General features: G+C 45.4%; 1 protein-coding gene across 1 annotated transcript in view; it reads right to left on the minus strand.

The window, feature by feature from the left end:
• The window catches only part of SLC14A2 (solute carrier family 14 member 2), a 79502-nt gene that overhangs the window by 20497 nt on the left and 41576 nt on the right, over nt 1–17429 (minus strand). Inside the window, exons 7-11 of the mRNA XM_055323504.1 lie at nt 17090–17282; nt 12464–12611; nt 11263–11397; nt 9550–9599; nt 8895–9069 (exon numbers count right to left, since the gene is read on the minus strand). Of these exons, the coding sequence (XP_055179479.1) occupies nt 8895–9069; nt 9550–9599; nt 11263–11397; nt 12464–12611; nt 17090–17282 (701 nt within the window). The remainder of the gene's footprint in view (nt 1–8894; nt 9070–9549; nt 9600–11262; nt 11398–12463; nt 12612–17089; nt 17283–17429) is intronic.

The following is a 17429-nucleotide window of genomic DNA, read 5'->3' on the forward strand; positions in this document are numbered from 1 at the left end:
ACTTGAGGTCCATATATTAGGAAAGGGGACACTCCCACATCTCATGGGGCTATGGGGCCTGGTGGGCTGGAGTTTGAGGAGGGAGGCCCAATCTAAACATGTTTTGTTTGGCTTCAGGGTATGATAGGTCAAGCATCACTCTCCTTCCCATGCCCCCAGCCTGTCCTAGGTTTGTGAACCCCCACTCCACACACACACTCTCATTGATCCGGTGTGAGGCAGCCTATCCAGGTTTAGAAACAAAACCTCACATTGAGGAAATTAGCTACACCCGAGTAGACAACCTCCCCACTGACGTCAAAGGCCCCCTTCCCAACATGCCAGGTGTTTTAGAACTGCCAAAGAGGGGACCTGATCACGGAGGTCCTTCTGAGGAAGGAAAGCAAACAAAAGCTGGCGGGCCCCACATTCCAGGGGCAGGTGTGGAGCGGACTAGAGATCAGTCCCCTGCACAGGGTCTTTACTTTGGTATTGCTAGTTCAGGGCCCATGGACATCTGCCAATGACACCTTTCCTTGTCCCCCACCTGACGGCTCTTGGCTCAGTTCTGCATGCCCTATCCCTTACCCTCTTGCTCTGGTCTTTCCTGAGGGTTCCTGAACTTCTTGTGGTATGCTCCCTTCAGCCCCCTAATCTGCCCTAAAGGTGGCAGGAAAGATGCCATCTGAGCACAACATGTAACTGGTTTGAAAAGCCTGGAAATAATTCTCCCTGAGGAGCCATTCACAAGTTCATATGCAGCCCATGAGCCACATGAGACATGCAGAGTATCTGTCATATATGCTAAGGGTGGGCAATTAAGGCCCGTTCTGTAAAAGAGAAGATCAAGATTTACTCTTGTTCCGGATGAGTCTTACTGAAGGCTGCAATGCATGTACCAGTGGCTCCCTAAGACATCTGTCTATGCCTACACATGATTTCCTTGAAGGCTCAATCAGAATTCACTTCAGAACTGTTTTCTTCACAGTACTCATGGCTCCCTTCAACTCCACATATCCAATCTTGTAGAAGGAGGAGGGCTGCACTGATCACTAGGGGCTAAACTTGGAAAGGTCAGACTTCTCTAGAGTTCAGGTGGCATAAATGCATGCTGGGCTAGACATTCTCCAAAGAGCTACTTCATTTACTTCATTCTGTTCCCATAGCTTGTTCTGTATGAAGGGGCTGGGGACTCATAGTCATCAATTTACAAAGGGCAACACTTTTCTAGCAATCCTCATTTCCCTCCTTGGGGCCTTGCAATTCTAATTTCACTAGGGACAGAATTGTTCCCTATGGATTCTTCTATCTTCTCTGAATGGCAAGAGGTGGGAAAAGTCAGGCAAGTAAAAAAATCTCACATAAAAACTGAATGCCTTTCAAGTTGCCAAATGAGACCGTGGTTTATTGAGTAGAAATCACACCCACACTTTAACTGCCAACTCTTAACTAATTTAGATTATAGTTGTCCCCAGACCCTTGCAACCTTTATGACCCAAGGAAACAAAGCTCAGACTCATACAAGAAACACAAACAAATTGGGGCACATGGGTTTGATGTAGCCACAAACATAGGCCATGAAGATTTGAATTTCCAAATGGGCAGATCTTAGAAGACAGACCCAAAAGAAGAACTTCCTGAGAGGAGAGAGTGACAGGAGGGCAATTAAAAGACTAGGCACAGTTGAGTGATGTTGGCACCTCAGCTTGCATTCACATAAGCATGTCGAGCATTTTGGTAAACTGACCAAGTGGCTAAAGGTCAAGCTATAGGAAAATCTGTAAGGGCAACAGTGGTATGCTCTTGGTTTATTTGATCTCCATATTATTAACTTTTTGCCACCTCAGTGATGCCTCCTTCTCATTCCTATGTAGGGATTCAGGGCCAGAATATCAAAGAAACTAATGTTAGAGGACAGAGGCTACATGGTCAACTGGTCTACCCCCACCCAAAACAAGCATCCCCAACAGGTGTCTAGCCCTTGTCCCTGCCAGAGCAGGGAACTCAGTGTCTCACGGGATTATTTCTAAGTCAACTTCCATTGTGAAAAAGTGCTCTTCTCCACTGATTCAAAGTCTGATTGCTTTTTAATCCCAGTTAGTTATCCTTTGAAGTAATATTGAGTAAATTGACTTTTTCCACATTCATTACTCCACACTGCAGACAGCCATGACCCTAGCCATTTTTTTTCTCCTCCAAGCTAAATATAACAGTGCCATGATCATTTATGATAAAATAAGAGGGCTTTAGACCTCATTTACCCACCTTAGACTCACCTAGCATGTCCTCAATTGCCAAAGACTCTTTCAAAGTACTCTACCCATTTTTTTTCTTTGTATTCTCTCCTCCTTTTCTATCTCAACTATTCTCAGAAATGACTCCTACAACCTAAGATGCAAATGACTGATCATGCTTACTGTGTTACCTTCCCAGGATTGTTTATATTTTAACAGGTTCAAAGCGTTGAACTGAGAGGATGGGTGGGAATGTTTGGGCATCAGGTAATGGTAAGGTAAAGGACAAGTGACAAGGCACAGAAATCTTTCTGGGACCCCTAACATCAAAAGCTTGATACTTTTCCTGAACAGAAGACCAATCCAACCAGATAATTCATTCAAGATAAGGAAACTGGTGCTGTAAACTAACACAGCCTAGGCAATCTGTTGTGTTACCCTCATCTTCACCTCAGGTGAGACTACTCACCTGGCCAGGCAAATTCCCATAAAATGAATTCCTTGAAGGCAGGAACTGGGCTGATTCTTTCCCGGTTTGTTGTCAAGCACAGTCCTGAGTAACATATTAACAGTTTCTCATACATGTCTTCTGGATGAATAAGTGAATGAGGTCAGACCATAAGGCAGAGTTTCTAGGGGCTTCACTCACGAGAGTTGGCAAGTGGCCTTGGGCACAACAGAAGAATAATATAAACATACATGGAGATTCAAGATTCAAAATCCCAAAGATTTTCTGAAATGAAACACATGGCTTTTGAACTAAAGAATTCAACTTATTTCTTGAATTGAAGAAAAGAAAGGTTACTGTTGGGATCTGAATTGGTGGCCTAGAAGATCAAATGGAAGAAATATCTCAAAGCAAAGCAAAAATACAAATGGTGAAAATTGTGAAGGACATAAGCAACTTGGTGCAGAGCTCAAGGAGACTGAACATGTGAATAATAGGCATTCCAGAGATAGAAGGAAAAGATGGAGAAAGAGCAATAATCAGACAAATGTTAGAAGAAAAGCTGCTGAGCTAAAGAAGGACTTGACATTGTGGATTGAAAGGCAGGACTGATGAGACAAGACACACTCTTAGGCTTGACTTAATAAAATTCCTGAAATCTACTGATAAGGAGAGAATCTTATGATTTTTTAGAAAGAATAGGTTACTTACAGAGGAAAAAGAATGAGATTGACATCAGATTTTTAAATTTGTAACATCTGGAAGCCAGAAAATGGAAGGACAATGGCTATAGACAGCTGAAGAAAAGGCTGTGGCCCAAGGAAGGATCACCAGCCAAAATGCCATTCTTTTGCAAGGGAAAGAAACTTTGTGGATGTGCAGCGTCAAAGAACATGTCATGTTCTAGTATTTGAACAAAATACTCAACTCTCAAGTAAGAGCTCTAAACAAGTAATAAATGAATCAGAGCAGAGATCACAAACCAGGGAAAGGTGAAGAATAGAGGAAACAGTGATAGAAAGTAACATGTTCACTATATATCATAAACTCCAAATGGACAATGATAGAATTACTGGGAATGTGGTACATAGGGGCAAAGTAAGGATTCTTGCACAAATAAGAGGCAAGGGAAATAAATGATCTCAGCAAGATCCAGAGTTGGGTGATACTAGAGAAGTAAAAGTGTTATAAGAATGGGGGCTTCAGGGAGCAGAATAGTGAAAGTGGTATAAGGGTTTTAGTTACTTAGGGTTGGGGAAGGACCATCAGAGAATGGCAACTCTTGTCAGGGTAAACTATCTCGCATCTTGTTTTTATATAATAGAGAAATATACTTTTGATCATGAGTGTTGGGAAAAAAGTAGGAACATCTAGGGAAATGGAAAAGTAGACCTTCCAAATGAACAAAGAAAAAGATAGCAACAGGATCAAACTTGCAAAATGAGGAAAGTAAAAGCAAAGCAGTCATAACCAATAAATAGTAAAAAAAAAAAAAAGTACGGTGGAAGAGGTAAAACATACATATTGATGGTTATACTAAATAGGAAAAGGTTAAACTATCTTATGAAATTACAGATACACTAAGATTAGGTTAAATATAAAACATTGCTAAATGCTAATCTTAAGAAGTTAAAATAAAATGATCAATGTTGAAACAAAGGGATAAGAAAACACTAGGAAGAAAGTAGGTATGGCAACACTAATGCTAGATAAGTTGGAATGAGGTTAAAAGCATGAATGAGGATAAAAATTGGCAGCGTATAAATAGTGAAAGAGAACATTTATGAAAAATTAATGACTCATTTACCATAGGCACCAAACAACGCAGCTGATAAATATATGAGACAAATGTTATAGAAATGCAAAGAGAGTTTCATGAAACTATATAATGTTAATTGAAAATTTTTTCTTTTTCTTTTTTTCTTTTGGTAGGCTTCATACCAGTGTGGAGCCCAATGTGGCACTTGAACTCATGACCCTGAGATCAAGACCTGAACTGAGATTAAGAGACACTTAACCAATTGGGTCACCCAGGTGCCCCACAGTTGAGTTTTAATAAACCCTTTTCAGAATTAAGATCCCATAGACAAAAAATAAATAAGCACATAGAAAAATTAAATGATGCAATTAATAAATCAATTTAATATGTATTTCCTTCAAATAAAAAATTTGCATTTTGCATCTCCAAAATCAACCAAGTACTTGGCTACAAATAAGAATTCATATAATTTTAAAATAGAGGTTTTACAGGCCATCCCCTCTACTCATAATCTAGTAAAACTAGGTATAGAAAGTTAAAAAATATAAAAAGTCCCAAGTGCTAGGAATTAAGAAATCATTCTTAAATAATTTTCAGATCAAAGAGAAATCAAAACTAAAATTACAAACTATTCAAAACTGATCAAAGTAGAATACTTTATTCCCAAAACTACAGTACACAGCTATAGCTATACTCAGAGGAAAATTAATAGCCTAAAAAGTGCCTTTGTTGTAAAGGAGAAAGATCTAAAACGAAGAAATTTCACATTAATTTTAAAACATTAGGAAAAAGGAACATTTACATTTGAAAAAATAGGAAAAAACAGGAAAAAAATCAACAAAATAGAAAACAAACCAGAACTGGAGATAGGGCAAATAAATCTCAGACTGCTTCTTTGAAAAAGTCAATAAAAACCTATCACAATGATGAGGTGAGCACTGGGTGTTATACTTTATGTTGGCAAACTGAATTCAAATAAAATTATTATTATTTTTTTAAACATTTTACTTATTTATTCATGAGAGACACACAGAGAGAGAGGCAGAGACACAACATAGGCAGAGGGAGAAGCAGGCTCCATGCAGGGAGCCTGATGTGGGACTCCATCCCAGGATTCCAGGATTACGCCTTGGGCCGAAGGGAGGCACTAAACACCAGGGATCCCCTGAATTCAAATAAAAAATTTAAAAACCATGAACTTGATTAAGTAAAAGAAAGAGCAAGATTCCGTAAGATTGGAAAGATATAGCCATACATACAGGAGAGATTGAAATCATCGTAAGACAGACTAATGAGTAACAGCATGGCAACAGTGTTGTAAATCTAAAGAAAACAGATTATTCCCTTGCAAACAAACTCTGAAGTTTGACCAAGAGAAAGTAGAAAACTCAACTATGTCGGTTATCAGAGAAATTAAAAGACGAGTCAAGATGGAAGATTTAAAAGGACAAGAATTTCATGGGAGACAGCAGCCCTCGTCTGCTAGGGAAGAAGGCAGATGGAAATGGCAGCAGAGGAGGGGCGAGATGATGAGGTCAGAAGGAGGAGATGAGAAGATCTGGGGAAGGGACAGTGGAGAGAGGGAGAGGGGCGTGTGTTAGGGACAGTTTTGGGCAGCACCTCCTCCACTGCCCCTGCTGCCCAACATACGTTCCTATTCTCTGTAATGACTTTATGTTCAGCCATATTTGTGTTCACTACTATGTGTCTACCTAAAAGCTGCTGTCTGGAGTTTGGGGCGATTGCCCCATTGGGGGCAATCCAATGGATTGGATGTGGCCCCCAAAGCTCTCCTCCCTTCTATCCTGGCGACTCACTCCTGTGCAATCTCTCGTCGGTGGTGTCTCTGTGGTTAAGGCCTCTGCCCCCCCTACTGATCCATCCTACTCATCAGTGGGATGGGAAGGTGCTGGTCAAGGCAGGACAAGGTCACTCCAGAGAGCTCTCCAAACCTCCTATCACTATTTGGGCAACTTCAGAGGACCTCTGGGCATCTCTCCACGGCCATTGGTCAGGGTGACCTGCGAGGGGCAGACTTTTCTTAGAGGAGTGGGGATTTGCATTTCTGCCCCACCCTTCTCCATGCCCAGAAGAGAGATGCAGCATCTGCCTGCCAGACTGGCTTAATAAGATTTGTTCTGCTCCAGGAGGAGCTTATTTGACCACATTTGGGAAATACCATCAATTTTCTGCCTCTTAGCCACAAAAGATTTTTTTTAAAACATTTCATTATTCCTAGACGACATCTCTTGGCAAGTGAATTCAGTGATTAGTAATACTTCATCCAGGCAGTTCTTTCTTATTTCAAATGAGTAGATGTTTTCCTATCTCTACATAAATATCTGGTCATCTGGATCATAGTGTATTACAGAATTTCTAAGGCCCAGTGGTATTTCCAGACTTGCTGGACGTGCTTTTTCCTTCTTCTGAATCACTTAGCTCTTACCCATTTTTCCTCACATGAATTTGGCAGTTGGCAAAGCAGTTTAACATTTAATTTCTATGGGGGTGGAAGCAGGGATGTGGGAGAAAAAAAAGCAACCAAGATAGCTGTGACCTTGTCAGCGACAGAGACGTGGGGCAGAAAAGGAAAGGAGAAGAGAGAATCTGGTCTAAGTGAACTGAATGGATTTTTTTATATCCAAATAGTTTTCCTGTCCTGGAAATCCAATATAAAGCAGGGTTAAAACCCAGCTCCCATCAGATCCCATTCTTGGGGTGGAGCGTCTCATGCGCTTGAAGGAAAGGAAAGCAGATTTCTGGGCACAGTTTGTCCGTAACGAATGAATGAATGGGGTTATCTGGTTCTGTTATCTCTCTTTAGAATATTTGGGGGTCCCCCTCCCTTTTGGGTAATTGAGCCCTGTCTGGAAGCCCAGCAGGGAACTGAAGCCTCTGTCCTCTGTAGAGAGGGATTCATGAATCCCAGAAGGGCAGGACCATCTGGCCTTCAAAGCTCCCCTTCAAGCCTGGGATTCTAGGAGCCTCCCTGCTCTTCCTGCTGGAAACTCCTGCACCAAAGGTTAGTTTTCTCTTCCTCTCATGGTGTGCATCTGCTGGCAGAAGTGAAAACAGAGTGAGGGGACAGAGGAGGGGGCGTTCCCAGACATTACTGTGGAAGGAGGGCCTGGTGTAGCCCATTGTATGCTGGGTCTGTCAAAGAGCCTCAGAGCAGACTTTTCTGATCCTGTCATACTAATCTCACTTTCCTAAAAATCTTCCACTATAACCCAGCAAATAAAGGCTATGTTGGTGTCTGTGGTAAAGAACTTGGTGGCGTCTTTTTGGGCCTGCCCTCTGCTCACGAGCTCCTGATCATTCTCATGGGGAGCATCCACGTCAGGCACTGGCAAACTCAGGCTTGTGGGCCAAATATAGGTTTTGCTTGTTTAATAAAGTCTTCTGGGAACACAACCACGCTCATGTCTAAGGCTGTGTCATGCTCCAATGATGCAGGTGAGTCTTTGCTAAAGACACAGTAAGGCCTCCAGAACTAAAACTATTTACTATTTGACCCTTTCCAGAAAAAGTTTGCTGAGCCCTGATAATACATATAAATAAAGACAATGTAGGCTAATGATGTAATTGGGAAGTCAAATTATGAACTTCATGGATCACAGTTTGTCCTTCTACTCAGGCTAACCATTTGTTTTAAGTATCACAGCCCTCATAAAACTTCCAACACCCACAAGCAAACAGGAAAATGAGATAAATGGCCCCAGCTTTTCACCCTCTGAGCTCAGATACTTTTTTCAACCAGGATCTCTGCTCAAAGTTGCTGGTTTGACTTATGCTGAGAAATGCTTATCCTTCACCACTTTATCCTTTATAGTAAAAATCAGATACAGAATCTAACTTTTATTAATTGCTTCCTGCTAGAAGATATCAGCTTGCCCTTCCTCTGACCACTGAATGTGTGAGACTTCCTATTTAGACACCCCAGTGCCCTGATTGTCCCTGTTTGGACTTTAAAACTCTATCCATGTGAAATTCCTCTCTTTTATGTAAAGCTGGGTGTGCTCATCAGCCATTAGCTCAGTGCACTGATGCACCTTCAATTCTTTGCGTGTGTCTCCTGAATTTCCACCTACTCTGTGTCCACCTGGGAACCACTTAGCAAGTTCAGTTTTACAGCATCTATTATTCAGTTAAACATGCTCAAAGATCATCTTGTAATCATCTTTCCAAAAGACTAAATAGAAATGTTTTTAAGACAATGACATTTAAAGCACATGCCTTACTTCTGAAAACTCTGGCAAGCTCATACCAACTTCCTCTAATGTCATGTATGGATAGTTGTGGCTATTTGGGCAGAGAGAGAAACCGGCATTGGGGAAGGGAGGTACAGGTGTGTCTGGTTCTACACAGGTGCAAGGAGAGGCACAAGAGGTGAGTGCTGCGGCAGATTGACCCAGAGCTGAGACCACAGGGAGCAGACACCAGGTCCAGGCAAAGAGCATTTCTGGCTAGTCACCGCTGGGGGACTTCTCTTCTTCACTGCTCTTCATTTTCAGGTAGTAGATGCGGTTGGCCTCTGGGTAGGTGACTTTGCTGAGTGGGAGCTTGTAGATGGCGGGGTTGTTGGTTGTCAGCAGCAGGAAGATGAGGGTAGAGAGGCAGAAGGCCCAGGTGCCTGGTGGCACACCAACCTGGAAGAAGTAGCACTGGGGTCTGAAAGTGGTCCTAGGCTTTAGGGACCCTGGGGGAGAAGGATGGGGTAGGAGTTGAGGATGGGGATCCTTCCCTAGTGATGACATTGATTTTTGGGTTCATAACATCAGAGTAGCTGATCTAGGCATTTGAGATGTTGGTACCTTTGGACACAATCAGAATCTTTTAATGATGGAGCTGAACTTCAGCCTTGGGATGATTTCCCACCTAGCCACACACAAACACCTCCATCTGCCCATCTAGGTTCTCCACTGCTGGTTGTATCACTCTTTTGCACACACACACACAGAGCCAGGGGAACACAAATACAACTGCCAGTCCTTCTCTGGGCAAACCCTCGATAAACCTTGACAAAGACATTGACTAGCTACCGTAACGCACTCAGGATTCTTCCACAAACTGCAGATGTCCTCAAGCCCTGGCTGGGGAGTGGCATGTTCAGGAGAGTCCAAACTTACCACTGACATTATGTTGGAGAGGGCTGCTCCCATGTATGCACAGAACAGGGCTGTAGAAAAACAAGCACCATGGAGTCAGCTTCCCAGGGTCTGCCTCCACCTCTCCCCAAGGGCAGAGGTCCCATCCTGTCTCTAGCAGCTTCCATGTCTGCACCATACCCTGACATCTGGCATATTTGCTGGACATAACCGCCATGGTGGTTATCTTTGCAGGTAGGTGTAGCCACTCTCCCACCAGATGGTGTTCCCAGGGCAGAGGTTAAAGCCTTCTCTCCCTTCCCCACTTTCATGCACAGAGTCAGGGCTCAGTAAGCATCTTCTGTTTGTCCATACTGACCTTGGGGAGAGTCTGTCTGGGGGGTGAGGGGTCAGACTACATGAGCCCCCAACAAGTCTCCTCCTGTCCAAGGTTCTAAGCAGCCACGGTAGACCCCGCTGGACCTTACTGGTCCATGAGCTTGTCTTTACGAGCCAGGCATCTGAGTTCACCCTCGGATGTGGCCCCCAGGACAGTTAGGGGGGCTCATCCACACCCCTGTGCCTCTGAACAAGCTCCTTCTGCCCCTTTTTCTTTGCTCTTTCTGTTCTGTGTCCAGAAAACCTTCTCCGGCCCCCTCCCAGCCATCCCCACCCTGGAGGTGTTGAGATAAACCCCATGCTCCGCCCGAAGCCTTCCCAGATGGTTCTAGCCGTAAGAATCTGCCACTTCTCTGAAGGCCGAAGGCAGTTACAATCTTAGCCTCAAAATATCTGGCACTTTTGACTCGAAGAATATTTACCAAGTCTACTGTCTCCCTGCTGGCCACTGAGGGGAATGCAAGGGACATGGAAGTCATTTACAGTCTCCGCACATGAGTGGGGAAGAAAAACAACAAAAAAGCTCTTCTGGATGATACTCTGTCCATTACATGTCTCTAATTTTGCTTATTAAAGTCCTGCTGTTTCCAGAGAATGTAAGCAACTCCAGAGCAGGAAGACTGGTGGAAAAGATGGGGATGGGGTTTGAATCTTGCCTCTGCCCTTAATAACTGTGTTCTACACCAAATTCATGAACCCTTCTGGGCTTCATTCCCTCACCTGTAAAATGGGCCGACAATCGATGCCTGCTAGTGGGCTTGGGAGGATTGAGTTCACAGGTGGTGCTGGGCTGCCACTGTAATAAGGCCTGTAGCCCATTTCCCTTGGGATGGCATGCTATCTGCTCCATGGGAATCAAGCTCCCATGGAATGATTTTCTGAGACCTCAGTGCTCCCAGGTACATCATCTCACTGGGTCTTTCCAACAATCTTTTCAGATATCACGGTCTTAACCATCATATGATTATACATTTCCTAATGTGCCAGATGTGGCTTCATGAGGATGTGGTCACCACTGCCTTGCCCATGTGTAGCGTAGGGCCTGGCACTCAGCGGTGCTCTATAAGGTTGTGGGATGAAAAGTTATTACATCAGAACACTGCCACTAGCACATTAGGAAGTGCATATGTGATCTTGTACACCTATAGCACTGCTGTAATAGCAGTAAGTGTGGTTGTGACTCTATTTGACAGAAGAGGCACCTCAAGTACCCCAGTGCTGGGACCCAAGCCACAGGTCCTTGTATCGCTGCTGCTCAGTTCCGATCAGTGGTCCCCCATGGGTTTCACATCAAGTAGGGAGGGAAGGAAAGAATAGCAGAACGACTTGGCTGCCAGCTTTCCCCCAAATACCCACCACAGACGAGGGCCAGCAGGTGGGTCTGCCAGGTGAGGGCGTAGAACATGCCCCCGATTGCGATGCAGGAGAGGACACAGTTGTAGCTCCAGAGGCCCATGTAGATCGTCTCAAAGGGCGTGGCCGCTGTCAGGGCTGTGGGACAAGGGGTGATGTTTCTGGGCAGTTCCAGGTCCCAGCACAAAAGCCGCCCCGTGGCTGGTGCCAGGTCTCAGGGTGGCTTCGCTCCTTCCATCTCCCTCTAGTCCCTCCCCCTCTCCCATCAAAGGAGCCTCTACAAATGGCATATGGTCTTCAGGAGCTGGAAACAGGAAGAGAGCAGTGGTTTCCAAATGGTGTTCTGAAGATTTCACACAGGGGTATGACTACTTCCAGGGTGAGGGGAGGTCAAGGCTTTGGGATTCTTGGCCTTCCCTACTCCTTTGGCCAAAGCAACTGCATTTTTAGCAAGAACGTTTTCACTTAAGAAAGGTCTGCTTCCAATGGTGGAGGAAAAGTATGTATGTGCACATGTAGAAACATGGGGATAGAGAAATAATATAGCAGGAGGGTGGGATGTGAACAGTGGGTGAATCAGGTGAAGAATGTATGGGTGCTTTGTGTCCCATTTTTATTTTTGTAATTTTTTGGTAAGTTCGAAGTTATTTTCAAGTAATCTTTTAAGTTCTGCTTCCAAGATGTTTTTGAAAAATATTGAAATGAGCCAACAGGATCCTAGTCCCACATGCCTAACTCCAATTTCTGGCTCTACTGTCCACATGTACAGACATAAATGCATATACACACATATGCATACATGGAGAAATATTAAGGCATGTTTGTCAAATAGCGACACAAGTTTTGAGATTTTTTTTTTTTTTTAGTTTACTTGAGATTTTGAAGTGCTCGATCGTTTATACCCCGTAGTTTGCTGTTGTCCTTCTCTGAATTACCCTCCCCTTCTTCCCATTGCTCAGCTCCCAGGGGCTCAGTTAGCAGGCCAATCAGGTCTTCAGTCCCTTGTGTCTCTCCATATATCCTGCTGCTGCAGTCTGCTCCCTTCGGAGACTCAAGAAAGGGAAAAATAAGTCCCTATCCTTGACAGTGTTCAAAAACATCAGTGAAGAAAATAGGTCTAGAGTATTTGCCATGTGCAGTGGTGAAATGACCTCAGGAAAATTATCCCAAAGTCCTCCCTGCAGAGAGGGGGACTCTCTCCTACCTGCTAGCATCCCCACGATTGAGCCAATGGCTGCATGCAGGCAGATGAGTGGCGAGGAGATGAACAGAGCCACCAGGAACACACCGCCTGTCCAGGGATTGTCACAGCCGTACACCTGGCCGACCCCGATGGGAATGGCTTGTAGCAGCTGCAAAGTCAACAGAATCCAGGTTACTGGAGCGTGGGCACATAATGCAAAGCCCAGGCCTTGGGGTCAGGACTGAGCCATTCCTGGTGGGGGTAATGGGCTGGAACAGGGGATGCCGGGACCCTCCAGCATGTAAGAGAACTTGGGAGGAAGGACACCAGCTGGAACAAATCACTCCTCACTCCACCACCTAGCAGGCATCTGGCATCCCCCATGCAAAGCAGGGCAAGGCCCCCAACACAAGTGCTTCTGAGGGACACAAGGCTTCTGCTGAGAGAGGAGAAGCTTTGAGGGGACCAGAGGATAACCTCTTCTCTAGACTGCCTCTGGGGCTTTTGGGGCCCTAAGGTATTTCCATTAGACCTTCTAAAATCCTACAAGTATTCCAGGAATATTGGAAATATTTTAGGCCATTCTGATGATTGATTTAATCCAAGGTCACCCAGCTCATTGGTGGCAAAAGCCAGGCTAAAGCCTCAGAATTTGACCCTTCGTCTATAAGTGGTTGCTGTATATTCAGTGTTCCCTAGGGTATTTTGGGGGTCTGGGAAGGAGGAGGCACTTCCCTTGCTCAGGGAGCATTCAGCAGAAAGGTTAATGTGTGCAACAGTGGAACACAGAACAAAGCCAACATCCCTGAGCCTGAGAGCCATTTGGTGGTGGTATAATTGGAGATGGTTGCTTTTGTGGCCAGATGGCCCTTTTCTGCTCAAGCTGAGCCATGCAGCTCTGATAGAGGAGGGGAAGAGGGAAAGGAGGGAGATTGGCGGGCCAGGGAGAGCACTGGCCTGGGAGCTGAGGGCTCCAGATTTCAGGGGGCTCTGCATGAGCTCATGGCTTCATGACGGGTATGTCACTTCCTCATGCTGGGCTCTGGTGTCTGCCTCTGTAACATAAGGAGGCTGCCCTAGCAGATGATCTAGCTTTAAAATCCTGCAGTCTTTACTTCATTCCTAGGTCATGTGACCTCTTTGAGGGCAAGGCTCCTTTTTGTCTGGGTACATATTAGATGCTTAATAAGTATGTCTTGCTTAGCTCAGCGGTTTCCAAACTTTGCTGTTCATTGAAATCACCTGGAGATCCTTAAAAAAATAAAATTGATGCCTGGTTTCTCCTCAGACAATGTGATTTAACTGGTATGCACCTGACCAGGGCCTCAGGAGATTCTAACATGCCATTGACTCTAGGGACCACTTGGTTAGTTATATGTGACCTACTGCAGATGTTGGGGGTTCATTGCACATCTTCCCTTGGGAGAAATTTTGTAATTTTTTAACAAACTGATTTAATTCCGGAGTCAGTGTGATTTCTTTAGAGAATAGTGTTTTGAGGAATTCCACAGAGCTTTTAAGCTTTGCCCATCCTTGTCTCTGGATGAGTGGCCTTTTGATCACCAGGCACTATTTGGGCCTGAGCCTATGGCCTTCTGCCAGGAGTGACAGGGTGGGGTGCCTCTGATTTAAAGGAGCCCTGAGAAGGCTCGGTGTCAGTTCAGGGAACCCAGCTTCCATGTGGGGAACTGGCTAGACAACTACTCAGTAAATACTCCATGACTTCTCCAAGTCTCAGGAATGCAGGATGCTGAGGGGGTTCTTACTTCCCCTTTCCCCTCTGGGAACACAGGTTTGAAGTGCAAGCAGTTAAGAACTAGAGGAATGAGGGGCAAGCAGCCACGGAATGGAGTCTGTGTTCAGAAAGCAGCTTCTTCTGCTGGGATCCATATTTTAGCTTGGTGAACTGTGGCCCTGTGGCCACCTCCCTCCCCGCTACCTCCTTCCCGACACCCTGTGGGGAAGGTGTGAAGGGCAGTAGGGTGTGCATGGAAATTTACTGAGCCCTAGGCCCCTTCCTGCTCTCTATTCCAGACAGTTCTCCAGTAACAGTGACAGGCCTGACAAATAAAAAGGAAGTCACTCCCATGGTTGGCTTAAAGAGGAGATCAGAGGTGTGGGGATCTGCATGGTGAGGACGAGAAGGAGCCGAGTGTCGGAGTAGTGGCATGTCGGGGAGCTCAGACGGTGGGCTTGGGCTCCTGTGGATTTGCGTCCTGCCACTTTCTGTTTGTTTATTTATTTATTTTTAAGATTTTATTTATTTATTAATGAGAGACACACACACACACACAGAGAGAGAGAGAGAGAGAGAGAGAGAGAGAGAGAGAGAGAGAGAGGCAGAGACACAGGCAGAGGGAGAAGCAGTCTCCATGCAGGGAGCCTTATGTGGGAATCCATCCCGGGTCTCCAGGATCAGGCCCTGGGCTGAAGGTGGCGCTAAACTGCTGAGCCACCTGGGCTACCCTGTTTATTTTGAAGATGAACAAGAAGCATCTCTTGCCTGTGGCTATCTCCCTTCTGTATTCCCCTTGGTGCTGGACTGCACAGCCTCATAGTGGGGGTGGGTAGGGTCTCCGTGGGCCCTTCCCTCTGGCAGGGCCACATGCCCCTGCGGCTGTCACTTGGACCCTGCCGTGAGGGGACAGCAGGTCTGGGCCCCTAAGACAATATGCCTAACTGCCAGATGAGGAACCCCCTGGGTCCTAGCAGAGTTAGGGTTTTACCCCTGCTCCCACTGCTGTTTTCCACTTGAGAGGGTGGGCTTTCCCTTCAATGGAGGGCACTGTCTTTTCCATCCTCTTGGATTTAGGCCCTAACCCTGACTCTCTAATCCTACTCCTGCCTGGGGCCCCAGACAAACTTTAAAATGACAAAATCTTCAAAATTTTTGCAGCAGCATCTGCAGTAGGGGCAGGGAAGCCTTTCCTTTTCTGATGGCTTCAGAGCCGAGTGTGGCCAGCCCTGGAGGACCTGTGCTGCCTGCCTCGCCCTGGGAGCGGTGGCCCTGGAGCTCAGCACATGGCAGCAGGGTCATGCTGGGTATTTAAGTATATGTAGACAATGGGCTTCGCTGGGTAGTAAGGGCTCAGGAATCAGACTGCATAAACAGGATTAAGGACATAGGTTATGTCTGCAAGCATTCAAAAGGCAATCCTGGAAACAATATTCTGAATTACTCTAAAAAGGTGAGCTAGAACCAATGGGTGAAAGATGGAGGGGATGGATTTCTGAGGAAGGTAGAGAATACTCCAGCACTTAATAAAGAGACCCAGTGAGGAGGGGTGGACTGCACCGAGAAGCAGAGGGTTTTGCCTCACTGTGGTTGCTCCTGGGAGGTGCCTGTCCTGCCTGGGATGAAGTGGGTAGCATTCACAGCCTGGGCTCTGCATCAGGCTGCTTGGGTTTTATGCTCAGGCACACAAGCTGCAGTTGGACCCTGGTCAGCTAACCCTATCTGTGCCTTAGTTTTGTCATTTGTGAACAGGGATAATGGTAAAAGTTAACAGCATTGGGCTATTATGAGGGTTGGTTAAACGATTTCAGAAGCCAAGGGCTTGGAACAGTGTCTGGTATGTAACAAGCTTGCCTTAGCGTGAGCTCTTGGCGATCTATGTTGCCATTAACAAGGCCAAATGTTGCAATTCTATATATGTAATCTTATGTTAGATTTTTATTATATCGCCTCATCTCTGGTGTCTAGACATCAGTAGAATAAATGAATATGTATGCTTATGATAGTTGGATATAAAGCAGAGTTTCTCAACTCCAGTATTATTGTCATTTGGGGCTGGATAATTCTTGTGACAGGGAGGGCTGTCTTGTGCATAGTAGGATATTTATCGGCATCCCTGGCTTCTACCTACTTGATCCCAGTAGCACCCCTCCCCTCAGTTAAGATGACTAAAAATGTATCTGCAGACATTTGCCCTCTCAGGAGGACAAAATCACCCCTGCCTGAGAGCCACTGATAAGGAAAGTACACGAAAACTCATCCCCATTTTCTACTGATGATATCTTTAAAATTCTAATTTTCTTTCCTTTCCTTTTTTTTTTTTAAGATTTTTTAAAATTTATTCATTGGAGACACAGAGAGAGAGGCAGAGACACAGGCAGAGGGAGAGGCAGGCTCCTCTCTGGAAGCTCGATATGGGACTCAATTCTGGGACTCCAGGATCACGACCTGAGCCAAAGGTAGATGCTCAACCACTGAACCACCCAGGTGCCCCAAAATCCTAATTTTCAACTCTTATTTTAGTGTCTTGCCTCTTCCCCCAACCATCCATCTTATTCAGTATTTCTCCCTGAACCCCACCATTGTGTATTATCAATTTAGCACTTGTCTGTGAGCTTGTTTACTGTATTTCCCTGTGTGCAGTGGACACTTCAAAAGGGCAGACAGCTTGTTGTCCTCTTACTCCCTTATTCCTAGTGTCTGATAAAGTGCCCGGCACATAACAGGTCTTCAATAAGGGTTTAGTAAAAGAACCTATGGAGGCGGCAGCAGCCCTTCCCTGTCCTATCTTCTCCCATGACGAACATCTGGTGGAGATGCACCTAGAGAAACAGGGAACCTAGGTAATCAACAGACTGGTTATCAAGAAGGCATGTGGTGGAAGCAAGGTCACCTGTCATTGGGGCACTTACCAAGGACATCTCCATCTCTGACCAGGTGATGTTGGGCACTGAAGAAATGGGCTGCACGAGCGTCGTGGGGAAGAAGAGGTTGTAGTGGCCTGTGGCTGCCAGGTACAGGGTCACGGCTATGTTGAAGGGAAGTGTGAAGACTGGGAGGTCCCACCTACTGAAGATGGAATTCAAGGCACTGGAAAGAAGTGGGCTGAAGATAAGAGAGACAAACGGTGAATCCATGCTCATCCTTAGGTCTACATTGTCTCTTTAGCTCTGGCCACAGTGCCACCTCCATCTCCTTGGCATGGCCATTCCTGGCTCCTTGGAGACTCTAGTGGCCCATTTATCTAAGGCT

Source organism: Nyctereutes procyonoides, unplaced genomic scaffold (genome assembly GCF_905146905.1).
Source record: "Nyctereutes procyonoides isolate TBG_1078 unplaced genomic scaffold, NYPRO_anot_genome, whole genome shotgun sequence".
NCBI classification, from domain to species: domain Eukaryota; kingdom Metazoa; phylum Chordata; class Mammalia; order Carnivora; family Canidae; genus Nyctereutes; species Nyctereutes procyonoides.